Source organism: Globicephala melas, chromosome 21 (assembly GCF_963455315.2).
Source record: "Globicephala melas chromosome 21, mGloMel1.2, whole genome shotgun sequence".
Lineage (NCBI taxonomy): Eukaryota > Metazoa > Chordata > Mammalia > Artiodactyla > Delphinidae > Globicephala > Globicephala melas.
This window is the reverse complement of record NC_083334.1, coordinates 5,634,105-5,649,734: the sequence shown is the minus strand read 5'-3', so window position 1 is coordinate 5,649,734 and position 15,630 is coordinate 5,634,105. Positions and strand designations below refer to the sequence as shown.

The following is a 15,630-nucleotide window of genomic DNA, read 5'->3' as shown; positions in this document are numbered from 1 at the left end:
ATCTTTTCTTTCCTTAGGGAATGATCTTTCTAATGTTAAAAAAAAAGCTATATAAATTATTGATAAAGTCAGGCCATTTTATTTTATTTTTTAACACTATTTTTTATTTTTATTTTATTTTTTTAACATCTTTATTGGAGTATAATTGCTTTACAATGGTGTGTTAATTTCTGCTTTATAACAAAGTGAATCAGTTATACATATACATATGTTCCCATATCTCTTCCCTCTTGCGTCTCCCTCCCTCCCACCCTCCCTGTCCCACCCCTCTAGGTGGTCACAAGGCACCGAGCTGATCTCCCTGTGCTATGTGGCTGCTTAGTGGGAACTAGCTATCTATTTTATGCTTGGTAGTGAATATACGTCCATGCCACTCTCTTGCTTTGTCACAGCTTACCCTTCCCCCTCCCCATATCCTCAAATCCATGCTCTAGTAGGCCTGTGTCTTTATTCCCATCTTACCCCTAGGTTCTTCATGACCGTTATTTTTTTCTTTTAGATTCCATATATATGTGTTAGCATACGGTATTTGTCTTTCTCTTTCGGACTTCCTTCACTCTGTATGACAGACTCTAGGTCCATCCACCTCACTACAAATAACTCAATTTCATTTCTTTTTATGGCTGAGTAATATTCTATTGTATATGTGTGCCACATCTTCTTTATCCATCGGACCATTTTATTTTATTTTATTTTATTTTATTTATTTATTTTTTTAACATCTTTATTGGGGTATAATTGCTTTACAATGGTGTGTTCATTTTATTTTAAATACATTTTTTTTTTTTTTGCGGTACGCAGGCCTCTCACTGCCGTGGCCTCTCTCACTGCGGAGCACAGGCTCCGGACGCGCAGGCTCAGCGGCCATGGCTCACGGGCCCAGCTGCTCCGCGGCATGTGGGATCTTCCCGGACCAGGGCACGAACCTGTGTCCCCTGCATCGGCAGGCGGACTGTCAACCACTGCGCCACCAGGGAAGCCCTGGAATATTTTTAATAACCATAGATACTAACGGGCACATTCAAATACCTGATAATTACTTAAATAGCTGATTAACTTAGGTTAATCATTTTTCTACCTCTCTGTGGTTTGTAATGATCAACTATATTAATATTCATTACTGTTTATTTTATCAAATAGCAACTTTAAAGATGCTTATTTTGGGAAAGAAGAAGCAAGCAAACTTTTCTTGATGGTTATTGCAAAAGTTTGATAAAGTCCAATAAGAGAAGCTTCACATGCACCTTCTATGATTATATCTGCAAAATATCTAAATAAAATACTCCCTACCTAAGAATACCATTATATTGAAAGAATATGTTCTGACGAATTAACCTCAAGCCAGAAACTATAAGATTTTTCAGTTAACTTTACAAATATCTTATATATACAAGGAGATCTATTTTTTCTGCTTTTATAATCTGATACATTGAAAAACAGTATGTAACGAAGACATTGCAGGAAGAGCTATGGTATCTTTCAATAGTGTTATTTTAAAAATAGACACTTCTTCAACGTTTACAGTACTTAGGAATAATTGGTACTTCTGTTAAGGTTGTAATCTGTAAACTTAGTGTTTCACTGCCTTTCTTTTGTGAACGAGAGAACTGTTTAATTGGAGTCCCCATTGGTGCGTGAGCAAAGGCCTTTTTTTTCCGTATCGCCAGCGTGTATATATTTTGGAAGAAATAAGAGGATTGTTTGCTGATCCTTTTCTTCACTTAATCTCACTTGTTTCATCTCCCTGTTTTTCTGGCTGCCTCTTTGTTCTGGTAGCCAGGAGCGAATTATGATATGACAAGTGATAGGATGAATGAGGACGGATGACAATAAACATTGGTATGCTGTTTATCGTATGCCCCACTGTTTGAAGCACTTCAAGCAACTAACTCGTTTACTCTTGAACAAACAAACAAACTCTGGTATCGTTATGTTCTCCACTGTAAAATAAAAAACCGAGCACACAGAGATTAAGTATCTTGGGACTAGGATCTGGACCCAGGCAGCCCTCCAAAGTCTGTGCTTTTAGTCAGAACGCGTTGTTCTTCCCTTCGGTAAACACTTCCCTATCCCTATGCTGTTGTAACTCAGTGAAATTGTAGTTGATGACAAGATGATGTATATTATTTTCCTACGTCTTTTTCTTACAGCTTTTCAGTAACAAATAGAAAAACACGCAGGGTACTGGGGATTGCCAAGGCAAAGCAGTCCAGTACGACTGTCATCCTTAGGGCAAACTCTAATTCCCCTGCATTCCCTTGTCAGTTATGACTTCTGCATAGAAATGCCAGACTTGTATTCCCAGGACCCTCAGAGATCAGTGGTATGCAAGGAGAAAGTCCATGTGATCTCAATGATTAATCTTATTTTGGAAATTTTGTTTAAAATCATGCTCTTTACATTTTAATAGGTAGTAAAAGTCAGAAACATGTTCTGAGACCTGAATCTCTTGAAGGGACCGACGAAGAGGATCCCGTTACAGCCCTGGAATGGGACCCACTGTCTACTGATTACCTCCTAGTGGCTAATTTGCATCGTGGAATTCGCCTGGTAGATTCGGAATCACTTTCTTGCATAACAACATTTAATTTTCCCAGTGCAATAGCTTCTGTGCAGTGCTTGGCCTGGGTTCCCGGTGCTCCTGGCATGTTTATAACTGGAGGTAACTTTACCCTACTCCCAGAGGTTTAAATATGTGTATATTCTTTAACTGAATCAGGAAGATTGTACTTTTATTGGTGAATTTTGTGTAAAACTTATTAATATCTCAAACATTATTATTATAGTAAATAGCTTGTTTACTTTTATTTATACAGTGCATCATTAATACAATGACAAATAAAAATGAAAAGAAGGCCCGGTTTTCCAGGTTTCTGGTAACATTGGGATATGTTATATATGTACACACGTGTGCATGTCTGTGTTTGTGTGTATACAAAAGACAAAGGCAGTTCAATTTCAGCCATGGCAGGGTGACAGTAAAAATACTGGCTAGAAAAACAGTCTGTCTGGATGAGGAGTCTGTTAGCCTCACTGAGGATTTTGACAGTCATGATTTCCTAATCATAAGAGAATTAGCAAAACTAAGAAGTGATGGGGGATGGGAAGGTGGGGAATTTAAAATAGAAATTAGGAATTAAATGACTCTTACCGTTTACTTAGCTTCAGAGAGAGAGAGGTCTCTGAAGAGACAGCACTTTCAGCTACTGTATAAATACTTCCCATATTTGCTAAGTGTAAAATGAGAGACAAAGAGTTTACCTTTTCAACATTTTTAAAGAAGTCTTTACTTCTTTAAGCACTTAAACTGCACATAGAAGCAGACGGATTCTTATTGATGTATCTTCATTGCCTTTAATTTCACAGGATATAATTAATGATAGATATATATTAATAATAATATACCTATTATTATTATTATCATCATTATTGAGCTGAGATTCACATACCATAAAAACTCACCGTGTACACTTAAAGTGTACAGTGTAGTGGTCTCTGTGTTCACAGAGTTCTACGACCATTAGCATCATTTAACTCCAGAGCGTTTCCTCATCCCCCTAATAAACCCTGGACCCATCCGCAAGTCACTCTTCATTACGCCCTCCACACCCCTTAGTCACTCCTGTGTGTACGTAAACCACGAATCTACTTTCTCTTTTGGTGGATTTGCCTGTTCCGGACGTTTCATAGAAGCAGAGTCATTCAACATGTGGCCTTTTATGTTTGGCTTCTTTCACTTAACGTAGAGTTTTCAAGGTTCATCCGTGATGTAGCATGGATGAGTACTTCATTCCTTTTTATAGGTGAATAATATTCCATGGTATGGATATGCCAGGTTTTGTTTATCCATTTATCAGCTGATAGACATTATCTTGTTTCCGGTTTTGTGTGGTTATCAATGCTGCTGGGAACATTTGTGCGCAGGCTTTATGGGGACACATGTCTGTAATTCGGTTGGGTGTATATGCAGGAGTGCAATTTTTGGGTCACATGGTGACTCTGCGTTTAATCATTTGAGGAACTGCCAGACTCTTTCCAGAGCAGCTTATTACGGTAGGATTTTTCGAAGGAGGGGGCTTTCTAATTAATCTTCAGGTATATCAGGCAGTCCTTGTTTGGCTGCAAGTGAGCAAGGAAGCAGTGTACAAGCATTTCGAAAGGTGAAGGGTTACTTAATGGTAGAGGTGGAAAGTTTTCTGTGGCTGGCTTTCCTAGAGCAAGTGTGTCCCTGGGGTGCTTTTTTGTGGTCACATTGTCATAATGATCTTTGTCGGGGAAGCTCCCAAGGCAGGCAGTCTCTCACCCGAGAAGGGGATTTGGAACAGGAAAAAAAAGACAAAACGTGCCAAAAATTGAAAGGATGAATATCACTTCGGCTGTTTCTTTGTATTATGATATAATATTACTGTGTGAAGAATGTCAGTAAGTGGTGCTAAAAATCTGGCAAGTTGAAATTTTGTTATTACTTTTATATCTAGGCATTTTACGTTTCAAATAAAATTTGTTAATATAATGCTTTTTTCTGGATCTGACTAGATTCTCAAGTGGGTGTTTTGCGCGTTTGGAATGTTTCTAGAGCAACACCTGTTGATAATTTTAAATTAAAGAAAACAGGGTTTCACTGCTTACATGTACTGAATTCTCCTCCAAGGAAGAAATGTAAGTAAAAATATCAAAATTGGATATTTTAAAATATCGTACTTGCTGCTATCCAATAAAATGAGTGATATAATGATATAAATGTATCAAATACTGCTACTGAAAAGCAAATTTAAAAAATAGCCTTTGACAATATACATGCTAAAGGTACCATCAAAACCACACAATATCTAATATTGCTAAATTGAAAATATTTAGAGCAAAGTTACATTTAAAAATGCTATTAAGTGAGGATATTAAGATAATCTCAGATCTACATGGGGAAAATGAGACAATGATATTGGTGAAAATAAAAAATATCAAGAGTGATGGGATTAAATAAAATTGGTCTGAACTAGGGGACTTTGTTTTAAACGTGGCTCTTTTACAATCTATATGGTTTATAACAAAGTTAAAATAACCTAAATGTTGGAAATGTAGGATCTAGAATATATATTACGTGTTTGAACGTATTGCATGTTTGTTACAGGATTAGTAGTTAGTATTATAGATGTTCTTCATTTATTTTTGTGTTTTTTTTCTAATTACCTTTTATTACTTCTATGATTAAGAAAAAATTATAAAATACATTTAAGGTATAAAAGAAAAATCCGGAGTATGGTGGGGGGAGGTTTAGAATTAGAATTTTTCCTAAATATGAGGGAAAAGAAATTGATTTCCTATTGAAGTCAACTGTGGTTACTCTGCATGGTTGGTAGTGTTTCTTTTATTTCTGTGTGGATCATAAAAAAACTTGGGGAAAAGAGTAGTGATTGAACAACCTAGAGTTATTGATTCCTCCTTACTCACTGCTGTCTATGATATACTAAATAATTAGTGAGACCTGTTCAAAATAATGCTGTTTTGGTTAGCAAATTTAGTATCTAATTTTGTGGGCAATGGCAAGTAGTAGAAACTCTCTGTATTTGAACCTCCAGTCTTTTCACAAATTTAAGCTTTTCCTGATACTTCTAAATCCTGGAAACTGGAGGGTCTAGAAGCATTAGGACTGGAGAAGTATTGATAGTATGCTGGGGACTGGCATATGTTTACGTATCCTGCATTTTTTGGAACTATTTTTTTCTTTATTTGCTGTGAACACCCATCTCGTAAGATGACTGAAATATCATAGGTTCTTTACTTCCTTATATTTTTCTTATTGCAAAAGTGGTCCAGGCCCATTAGAGAAAAGTCAGGAAATATAAAGAAGCACATACTGATCTTGTCATTTTTGAGTCATTCCTTTCAGGTTGTTGATAGTTTTTTCTCCCAATTTTTTAATGTAACAGAAAGCGTGGAGTAAGAAAATTTATGTAAAAATGAAAAACTTTAAATGTAGACATAATCATCAAATTCTGAAAAAAAGATGAATTACGGATTGATAGGAGCATAAAGGGTATCAAAACCACCTATAATATCAACAAATTAAAATATTAGAAAACAGTCATGGATTATATTAATTTTAACCAAACTTTCAGCAAAATTTCATTGAACCAAATGCTTCTTTTGTTATTAATGGTTCATTCTAGTTTGGACTGCCTGTCGTTCTCCGATTCTAAGAAATGAGTATTATCCTAATGAATGCAATAAGAAAGACTATTATATTTGAGTCAAAAAAGATAATATACTGGGAAATATTTATATTCCAGTGTGTAATTAATCTAGATTGGTCTGATAATTTATGGTGGTATCATTATTTTGAATTATATTTACAAGAGTATATTTATGTTCTAAGGAAAAGCTTTTTGAAAGAAGACAAAATATGTGATAAAGAATACAAAGAAAATAACTGAACAAGGAGACATTTATGTAATTGAAAGTGTATGAACAGTAAAAATTGAGGAAGAAGAAATTAAGATGCAAATGTATATCAGTTGTAATTCTTAATTTAGGTGCTAAATTAAAGTGAATTATAAATAATCTCAAAAATAATTATTTTCGGGCTTCCCTGGTGGCGCAGTGGTTGAGAGTCCGCCTGCCGATGGAGGGAAACGGGTTCGTGTCCCGGTCCGGGAAGATCCCACATGCCGCGGAGCGGCTGGGCCCGTGAGCCATGGCCGCTGAGCCTGCGCGTCCGGAGCCTGTTGCTCCGCAACGGGAGGGCATAGCAGTGAGAGGCCCGCGTACCGCAAAAAAAAGAAAAAACAAAATTATTTTCATTGGATTGAAAATTAGTGGAAGAGAGTTATTAGTTTTAAAAGAAAAAAGTTCAGGTGCGTGTGTGTTTGCTTGTGTAGAGGAAGAAGTAAGCTATTACATCAGCACTTTGAAAGAAACTTTTAATTCAGAAATAATCGTGCTGTGCTTTAATTTATGGGGCAATAAGAAACCAAATACTCACCACATATTGTGATTCCTCAGAAACTAATTTTCATTCATTTTGCACCACCTGCACTTCTATACACCTCTTTTCAAAATAATATCCCATTTTGTATATATAAATATATAAATATGGGCAATGCTGCTGAAGTACTCCTGTGGCAGAAAATCTGATCATTGCTTAAGAGTTTACTGATATAAATTCTGGATAAAAGAAAACAAAGAGCGTCTTTGTAAATTAAGTCCTGTGGCTTCATTCCAGCCTATGGGAAGATACTGGCATAAATGTTTACTTGTTTATTTATTTTTTTCTTTTCTAGTTTCAGTCCAGTCCCCAACCAAAAATCATTATACATCCTCAACGAGTGAAGCAGTACCACCCCCAACTTTGACACAGAATCAAGCATTTTCTGTTCCTCCTGGTCACGCAGTGTGCTGTTTCTTGGATGGTGGAGTTGGACTTTATGATATGGGAGCTAAGAAGTGGGATTTTCTTAGGGACTTGGTATGTCTGTGGTCATTCTTTTATACACAATACTTATTTTGTGTATAAAATGATGTTTACTTTTGTATTATTGATGATATTCTAAAATTATTTTCATAGAGAATCATATATTAGGACTTTATCTTGGTTGATTGAAACATTTTAGAAAAATGTATAGAACTATTAAAATTATTTAATTGTAAACATTATAAACATTAAACTTCTTTAAATATTAATGTCTGTTTAGCTTATCAGAATTACTCTGCATTTGGTAGTTTCCCCATTATCGTGTGGGCTACGTTACTCCTTTGTGTAGTGGAAAATCACATAGTTGTAGTATATTTTGGAAGCAAAATGAGAAATAGAATATTCTTTCAGAAGGAAGGAGAAGTCCACCTCTGCCAGTTACTCTGAGCTTTCTTGTTCTCATTCATGAAATGAGCAAGCTTGGATTAAGTGTTTTCTAAGATTTATTTCTATTATGGAGTCATAATAATTCTATGAGTCTACGAACTTCTGTTCTCATGATCCTTAAGCCTCTGTGTAAAATAGAATACAGCCCTGCTGAGGACTCACATTTTGTCTGGGTTTGTTCTATGTTTTTTATGCTGCATCCCTAGGGTCACGTGGAAACTATCTTTGACTGCAAATTCAAACCTGATGATCCCAATCTTTTAGCAACAGCTTCCTTTGACGGCACAATAAAAGTCTGGGATATAAACACACTGATGGCAGTGTACACTTCCCCAGGGAATGAAGGGGTTATTTATTCCCTTTCATGGGCTCCAGGTAAGAAGTATTTTATTAAAATCAGGAATACAATTAAATGACTTTCCTAACTTTTTTTTTTTTTTTTTTTGTGGTACGCGGGCCTCTCACTGTCGTGGCCTCTCCCGTTGCGGAGCACAGGCTCCGGACGCCCAGGCTCAGCGGCCACGGCTCACGGGCCCAGCCGCTCCGCGGCATGTGGGATCTTCCTGGACCGGGGCATGAACCCGTGTCCCCTGCATCGGCAGGCGGACTCTCAACCGCTGCGCCACCAGGGAAGCCCGACTTTCCTAACTTTTATTTTCATTTGTATTATCTTCTTCCTCACAGTGTCATCTTACTCCAAATGATTGTGGAGGCAGATTAGTACCATCATAGTTGTTGGTGCAGTTTTTGTGGGTTGTAGAGTAGACTGCTTGCCCAAGCACGTTGATTTCTCGGCCTTTCTATATGACATAGTCATGAAGAAAAGCCCCAGTAAATCACGATGATACTGACGCATCTAGTTTTAGCTGCATTTGTATAGATGTGCCTATGAAGGTGTAGTGTATTTCACATTATAGAAGTTTTCCTTAAAATTTTCATGTGAATCAAATATATGAAAATAAAACATGTATTTTCTAAAAATTATAATACCTGTCTTTCTCTGATACATCTCTTTTGTGAATATGAATGATTATATATCATCACAGTTTAATTGTGAGCATGTGATTCTATATAAACTCCGCTTTTGTAATACTGAAGAACTTTTATGCTATAATAGGGTCTTTTCTTTGATCTCAGAATGATGCTACCTTTATACCATCCTGTACGTAAAAAAGAGATGTCCTTTGAAACCTCTGACATTTTCTTCCCAAATATTTTCTTCCTGTAATAAATAATTTTACACACCTAAAATGAATTTTTCACTTTATAAACTATGTAGAATGCTTTACTTATTTGTCCTAATACTAACATATTAATTTAAAACCCACTTATAACCAAGATGTAGCTTATTTTTTAGCTTATCTCCTTGTGCACAGAGATTTTTAGCCCTGAATATATGGGCTGTCAGGGTTTTGATGTCTTCAGAGAATTTGGGATTCTCTTGGAATTTTATGCATAATTTTTAGCATATGTGTGCATGTTCCTATATCTGTCAAAGATTATCATAGCTATCAGATTTTCAGAGAAGTCCATGACACAAAAAAGGTAAAGAACTACTATTTTTGTATCCCTTATCTCCTACCATGAGAAGATCTAGAAGAAGGTTTTACTTCCAAGTCTTAATGACAGCAGCTGTTCTCTGAAGCAGAAAATACTTAGTGCCATGATAGATCCAAAGCTAATTGGAAAAAAATGTTACTTCACTAATTAATAAGTAAGGAACAGGGCTTCCCTGGTGGCGTAGTGGTTGAGGGTCCGCCTGCCGATGCAGGGGACGCGGGTTTGTGTCCCGGTCCGGGAGGATCCCACATGCCGCGGAGCGGCTGGGCCCGTGAGCCATGGCCGCTGAGCCTGTGCGTCCGGAGCCTGTGCTCCGCGACGGGGGAGGCTGCAGCGGTGAGAGGCCCGCATACAGCAAAAAAAAAAAAAAAAAAAAAGATGTAAGGAACAAAAAGAACTAGCACTCTTTTCTGCTCCCTTCTTTACCTCCATCTTCACTTTACTTTCGATTGTGAGAGCCAACATTTATTAAAGAGGACCTGAGGTCAGAGAGGTTGAGTAACTTACCCAAGATTATATACAGAGGGAGTAGTGGTGGAGTCAAGATTTGAACCCTTATCAATTTGATGTTTAAGCCTGTGCTCTTAGTCATGGTAGTTTGCATCGTCACAGCAGGGCCTGCTGGGTTGAGATACAGGAATTGGGCCACCAGTGCGGTGACACTGTAACAGCAACGAGCTGATCATTCTTTCTTCTACAGAACGTGTTCAAGTCTCAAACCTAAAGCTTGAATAGAAATTGTGACTGTGAAAACCATTGTTTCAAATCATAACACAGAAGGCCCAATCTTACTTCAAGCTTATTTCGCTCTCTACATTGAGAATTTGCCTTAAGAAAATAAAAATGTTGTAAAATGGAAATTCTGCCACTTTTTGCAAAGTGATTACTGATGAATCACTATTGTTAGGTAAATATGGATGCAACTTAAAAGATTAGCAAAGGTTGACACTGGATGGAAGTAGAGTAGGTTATAGATGATTGCAGAATTTCCTTTATTTTTAGAGTAGATATCACTGGGAAATTTTTAGAAGTGCATATAAATATGGAAACTTACCCCCAATAATTTTAGAGCACTAAAAGGGTAGCAGAATGAAAACCCTAGAAAAAACTGGTGAGGGCTTTTCTTTTAGTATTCATAGTCATTTATCACAAAATAATTCCTCCATATTTTTACTCCTAGGAGACAGATAACAGCTATTTCTTTCTTCAAATGGAGCAAACCTCTTCTTTGACTGCCTTGCAAAAAATTCAAGACCAGCTACTAACTTAGCTGCAGTTCAATTTTAACAGATTTTTTTTAACTTCTTAAAAACAAAGAGCATTGTTTATGTCTTTGATGGAGAAAATGAATTTTTTCATGTGTCCTGCTTAGAGAAATACTTTCCTAACCATTAAAAAAATTACTAGATGGTCAGAAAAATGTAAATACCGAATGGATATGTAATAATATTGAGGAATTTTTGATAATTTTTCTATTTGTGATTGTAGTAGTTTGGTCATGTTAATAAAAGAGTTCCTGTATTTTAGACATCCATCCTCAAGGATACAATGTTAGAGATTTGCTCCAAAGAAATCCAGTAGGGGGCTATAGACAAAATAAGATTGACCATATTTTGATAATTGTTGAAATTGTATGATGGATTCATGCATTATACTGTTCTTTCTATATTTGCATACATTTGATAATTTTCATTATTTAAAAAAAGAGCCACTTTGCAAACTCAAGTCTTACTTTTTCAAAAATTACATTTTTGAAAAGAATTAACATTTGTGGCAAACATTTCATATAATGTCTAACAAATTGTTTCCTAAGGTGATTTAAATTGTATTGCTGGAGCAACTTCTCGAAATGGTGCTTTTATTTGGGATATTAAAAAGGGCAAAATCGTACAACGATTTAATGAGGTAAGATGTATTTATTGCTAGTCAAATAACATAATGCCTTATATGGCTTCACGTTTTTTAAATGCTTTCCTCTCTTAATTTATTAGTGAGTCACCAGGTGGCATTGTAGTCTTTTAATTAGAAGAAAATCCAAGAGGACATGCACGTGCTAAAATGAATTCTGAAAAATGTAGCTGAGCCTAAGATACAAAAATTCACCTAAAGTTGCCTGAGAGGTTCAAAGGAATTTTGGGTCGCCTTCCACAAAATTGTCTAGGCAAATATTCAAAAGTTGGAAAAAGACTAATCTCAGAACAAGACCCAAATTATAGTCCCAATTTTGTCACTGATTAGCTCTTGACATAGAGAGGATAATTTTATTGCCTTGAAGCTGATTGTTCATTTATTTATTTATCTTTTAACATCTTTATTGGAGTATAATTGCTTTACAATGGTGTGTTAGTTTCTGCTTTATAACAAAGTGAATCAGTTATACATGTACATATGTTCCCATATCTCTTCTGATTGTTCATTTTATAAGATGGTGAAGTTGGATTATATAATTTCTTAGGTTTCCTTCCAAGTCTCAAATTCCATTTTTCCATGACAAGTTCCAATAGCTCCTCTCTTCCTATTTGTAGTGTCACAGATTGTACTTTTCCTTCTGCTTGGACTTAAATTGTCATCTCATATTTCCCTGAGTTCTGTTAATATTTTGTAAATACGTATGCTCTCGTTACAGTATGTTAGTTGTGAATGGAGGGAAATGTGAACAGCATCTAGGATTGTCTGTCACTTTCTTGAAATTTCATTCATTTCAAATGATTACTGTTGAAGTTTATCAAACATATAACTTAGTTGATAATTATTTATATATCGAGGCTTTAAAACCATTTATACAAAAGACTGTTCTCTCTCTGAAAATCAAGTAGCGTTGATCTTCCAGGGGTTACGGAAGTTATGTGACAAATGCAGAGCCGTAGGGAAACTTCAACAACCACCAGTGTGCAATTCTGCTCTCAAAAGAGTTTCCTGTAGGAAACTACAGGTCATCCTTCCCTTTCTCTACTTAACAACAATGTTCTCAGTTCAGTACTCCCCCAGCCCGCCTTCTGCCCTCCCCATCACCAGAACGATGCGTATCCCATAATAAGTAAGGATATAAGAAGAAAAGATGAATCTGGAAAAGCAACTTTGGACCTAATTCAAGAATCTTATCCTTGGATGTCAAATCTGTCGATTTCTTCTTCTAGCATCTTGGCGTCCTGTCAACTAAGTATCTTCCTATTAGCACTCGGCAGGTGCAGCCTGATTCCAGCAGCCCAGCCCTGAGCATCAGGGACATCTCTTACGTCCATTTATGTCTTTCCCAGCTCCAATAGCATAGTTAAGACCAATATCGAAACCGCTTACATCTAGGATAATAAATGTGGGGAAAATGAACAGTGCCAGCTTCAGTTAACTAAGTTACACATGCCTCACCAAATAAAATGCAGGGCGTGAGGGAGCCATGAGTGCCCCGTTCATGGGGACGAGCACAGCTGATGGAGGACCTCCCCTCCTTAACTGAGTGAGTATAGAGACTACCTCCATTCTTGTGTTCATCTTTATAAAGCTACCCACCTTGATCCCCCAAGAAAGGTAAAAATAGCAAACTGGAGACCACCTTAGTAAAACAGCCTTAAAGCTCCAGGTAAAAAGTCACTTTAGTCTTCCCTTAAGAGCAGCCACGATTTAAGTGCTGTATAAAACGGAAATGATTTAAACAAAATTCGGAAATGGATTGGTTGCAACCTTTATTCACCCATTACCTAGTTGATGAATGACATTCCTATGTATAAAATATATTCTTTGTGTTTTTAAAAATTCTCATCATACCAGCTGTGACTGTATTCCTTTACCCTTTCCCCGTCCAAGAATACAGATAAACATAGAGTACAGGTAAATACAGAGTGATTTGTTATAATAATAACCTTAAACCTTCTTTGTTTCATAAAAATAAAATTTTGAAATTTAGAAGAACAATCAGTAATAACAGCTGCTTGCAGCATCTCTTATACTGTAGTTTTAGGAGCCTAACTGGGTTAGAAAGCAGATAGATAAATATCTTCATCTCCAGAAGGGCTTTTACAGAAAAAGGTATTAAGCTATTAAGCAGAGGTTAATTCTACAGATGGCTGAGGAAGCAGATTCTGGGTGTTTACCAGTGTCCACAAAAAGGAAATAGAGCCACCCATTTATGTCTTAAAACAATGGTTTTGTTTCTTAAGTGTTGACAGCGTTACACATTCTTTAAAGTTTGTATTCAGCCTTCTGCTGTTGACAGTAGTGTCCCTGTAGCATCATCTAGAGCAAGTTCCTAATAGCAAAGTAATATTAGAAGAAATAAATAAATAAGAGGAAAAAGGGGTGAATTATTTCTTATTGATAGGTATTTTACATTTTTTGAAGCATGGAAAAAATGGAATATTCTGCATTGCCTGGAGTCATAAAGATTCCAAAAGAATAGCAACCTGCAGTGGTGATGGTTACTGGTAAGTACTATGTATGAAATTACACTGTTTATAAAAGATACATTTGATAATATCAATTGTATCATGTTAGCACATACATTAAAATGTTCGATGAGATTCCATTTGTACAGCTCTACCTACTATCATAAATATTATAAGCCCGCATAGGCACATGCTACATTGCTATGATATATCAGTAATAAATAACAATGCAATGATGTTTAAAAATAAACAAACCACTAATTCTTTCTAAATGAAAATGCTACTCGAATTTTAACTAGAATACCGTGACTTACCTCAAAGAAACTTAAAGGACTTTCACAGAGTCTAATTTTCATCACATTTTGAGGGAGTGGTATTTCAGTTTCGCAAGTGGTTAAAGAGGTATCAAGTGCTCTAGAAACTTGTTCACAGTAGGTGTTATTATTTTTAAAAGGATAAAAAAGGCTTTGTAAGGAGCAATAAGACCATGGCTGTGGGAAATGCCTATTCTTAGAAAGTGACTAACTTCTCAGAAATATGTGCTTTCTTAATTCTGTTGAGTCCCAGGAAAAAGGAGGCTTCCAAGAAATATATGTAAGGAAGAACTGCCTTTGAGTTAAAAAAAAAGTTTTTAATCCAATGGTGCTACCCTATAGCTATAGGTATTGTCATCTTTGACGGGCAGTATAAGCACTTATGGTTGTTGAGAAGTAGTAAAGTTTATCTCCTCTTAGGTTTTGCTATACCCAGCCCCAAATCTTCTCATCCTCACTTTTTAATTTCAGTGGAAAATACAGTAGTTATGGAAACCAAAGATCTTTACCAAGAAGTTAAAATTTTCAGAAACGACAGTTAGTGATTTTTTTCCCTTGAAAATGACTGTTTGCTCATTGATACATACCAAAATACGAAAGGTGTACGTAAGAGTTTTTTGACTAGGTGATACATGATTAGCTTTACCATATATTCTCAGGGCATTACTTATTTGATAAATACCACAGTCAATGACTAAATATTTGGAAGCGTAGATCACCACCACTCTCCAGTAACCTCAAAGTTTTGGTGGGCCTAGTGATGTTTTAAAAGGGTCTTTTCCAAAGACTTTTAAAACTTTGCAATACGTTAATTTATACACAGCTTTGTGTCCCTATGGAATCAGTAGCCCTTGCACTATGGCAATATAATAGAAGGGTATTAGAGCTGCTTTTGTTTTTGCAGTGAAAGTATACAGGATCTGTTTTGGGAGAAGGGGTCCTCTGAAGTTCTAGTTGTATCACTTAAAATACGCCATGAAAATATTATATGTCTTGCAGTTGGTGTAATAGTGCATGCACCCAACACTGTAAATGAGTTGTTTTAAACATACATTTTGAACTGTTAAATTTTGAAGCTGAAATCTAATGCATATATTTTAAAATATATGTATTAAATTATGTATTTCCCTAATTAAAAATATAAGAAATAGTTTCTAAATAAAAATGTATCTCCTTTAAATTGGTTTCAGTGGGTTACCATAATTAATACTATGTGATATAAATATCCTTACTCATAATTGGTAATATTTACACAGTACTTTTAAATGTTCCTTGTGCTTTGCAGACAAGGTCTCTTTCCTAAAACACTTATGTTCAAATTTTACAGTTCTGGCTTTCTTCCCTTGAATGATGTATTTAGACTGTTGTAATTTTCTATTAATATATTATACTTAATTTCAGTATTATTCGAACAGTTGATGGTAAAGTACTACACAAATACAAACATCCAGCTGCAGTGTTTGGTTGTGATTGGAGCCAAAACAACAGGTAAGTATTTTTTCCGGAAATAAGTAATAATTAC

At 35.9% G+C, this 15,630-nt stretch overlaps 1 protein-coding gene across 11 annotated transcripts in view; it reads left to right on the top strand.

Annotated features, from left to right (window-relative positions):
* WDR17 (WD repeat domain 17) overlaps positions 1-15,630 on the top strand; it is an 82,479-nt gene that overhangs the window by 31,822 nt on the left and 35,027 nt on the right. For 8 of the 11 annotated variants that reach the window (XM_060291612.1, XM_060291617.1, XM_060291608.1 and 5 more), the window contains 7 exons: positions 2,411-2,662; positions 4,537-4,659; positions 7,278-7,462; positions 8,062-8,230; positions 11,229-11,320; positions 13,751-13,833; positions 15,510-15,596. In XM_060291612.1, the coding sequence (XP_060147595.1) occupies positions 2,411-2,662; positions 4,537-4,659; positions 7,278-7,462; positions 8,062-8,230; positions 11,229-11,320; positions 13,751-13,833; positions 15,510-15,596 (991 nt within the window). The remainder of the gene's footprint in view (positions 1-2,410; positions 2,663-4,536; positions 4,660-7,277; positions 7,463-8,061; positions 8,231-11,228; positions 11,321-13,750; positions 13,834-15,509; positions 15,597-15,630) is intronic. The other 3 variants (XM_060291609.1, XM_060291615.1, XM_060291614.1) reach the window with 3 other exon arrangements.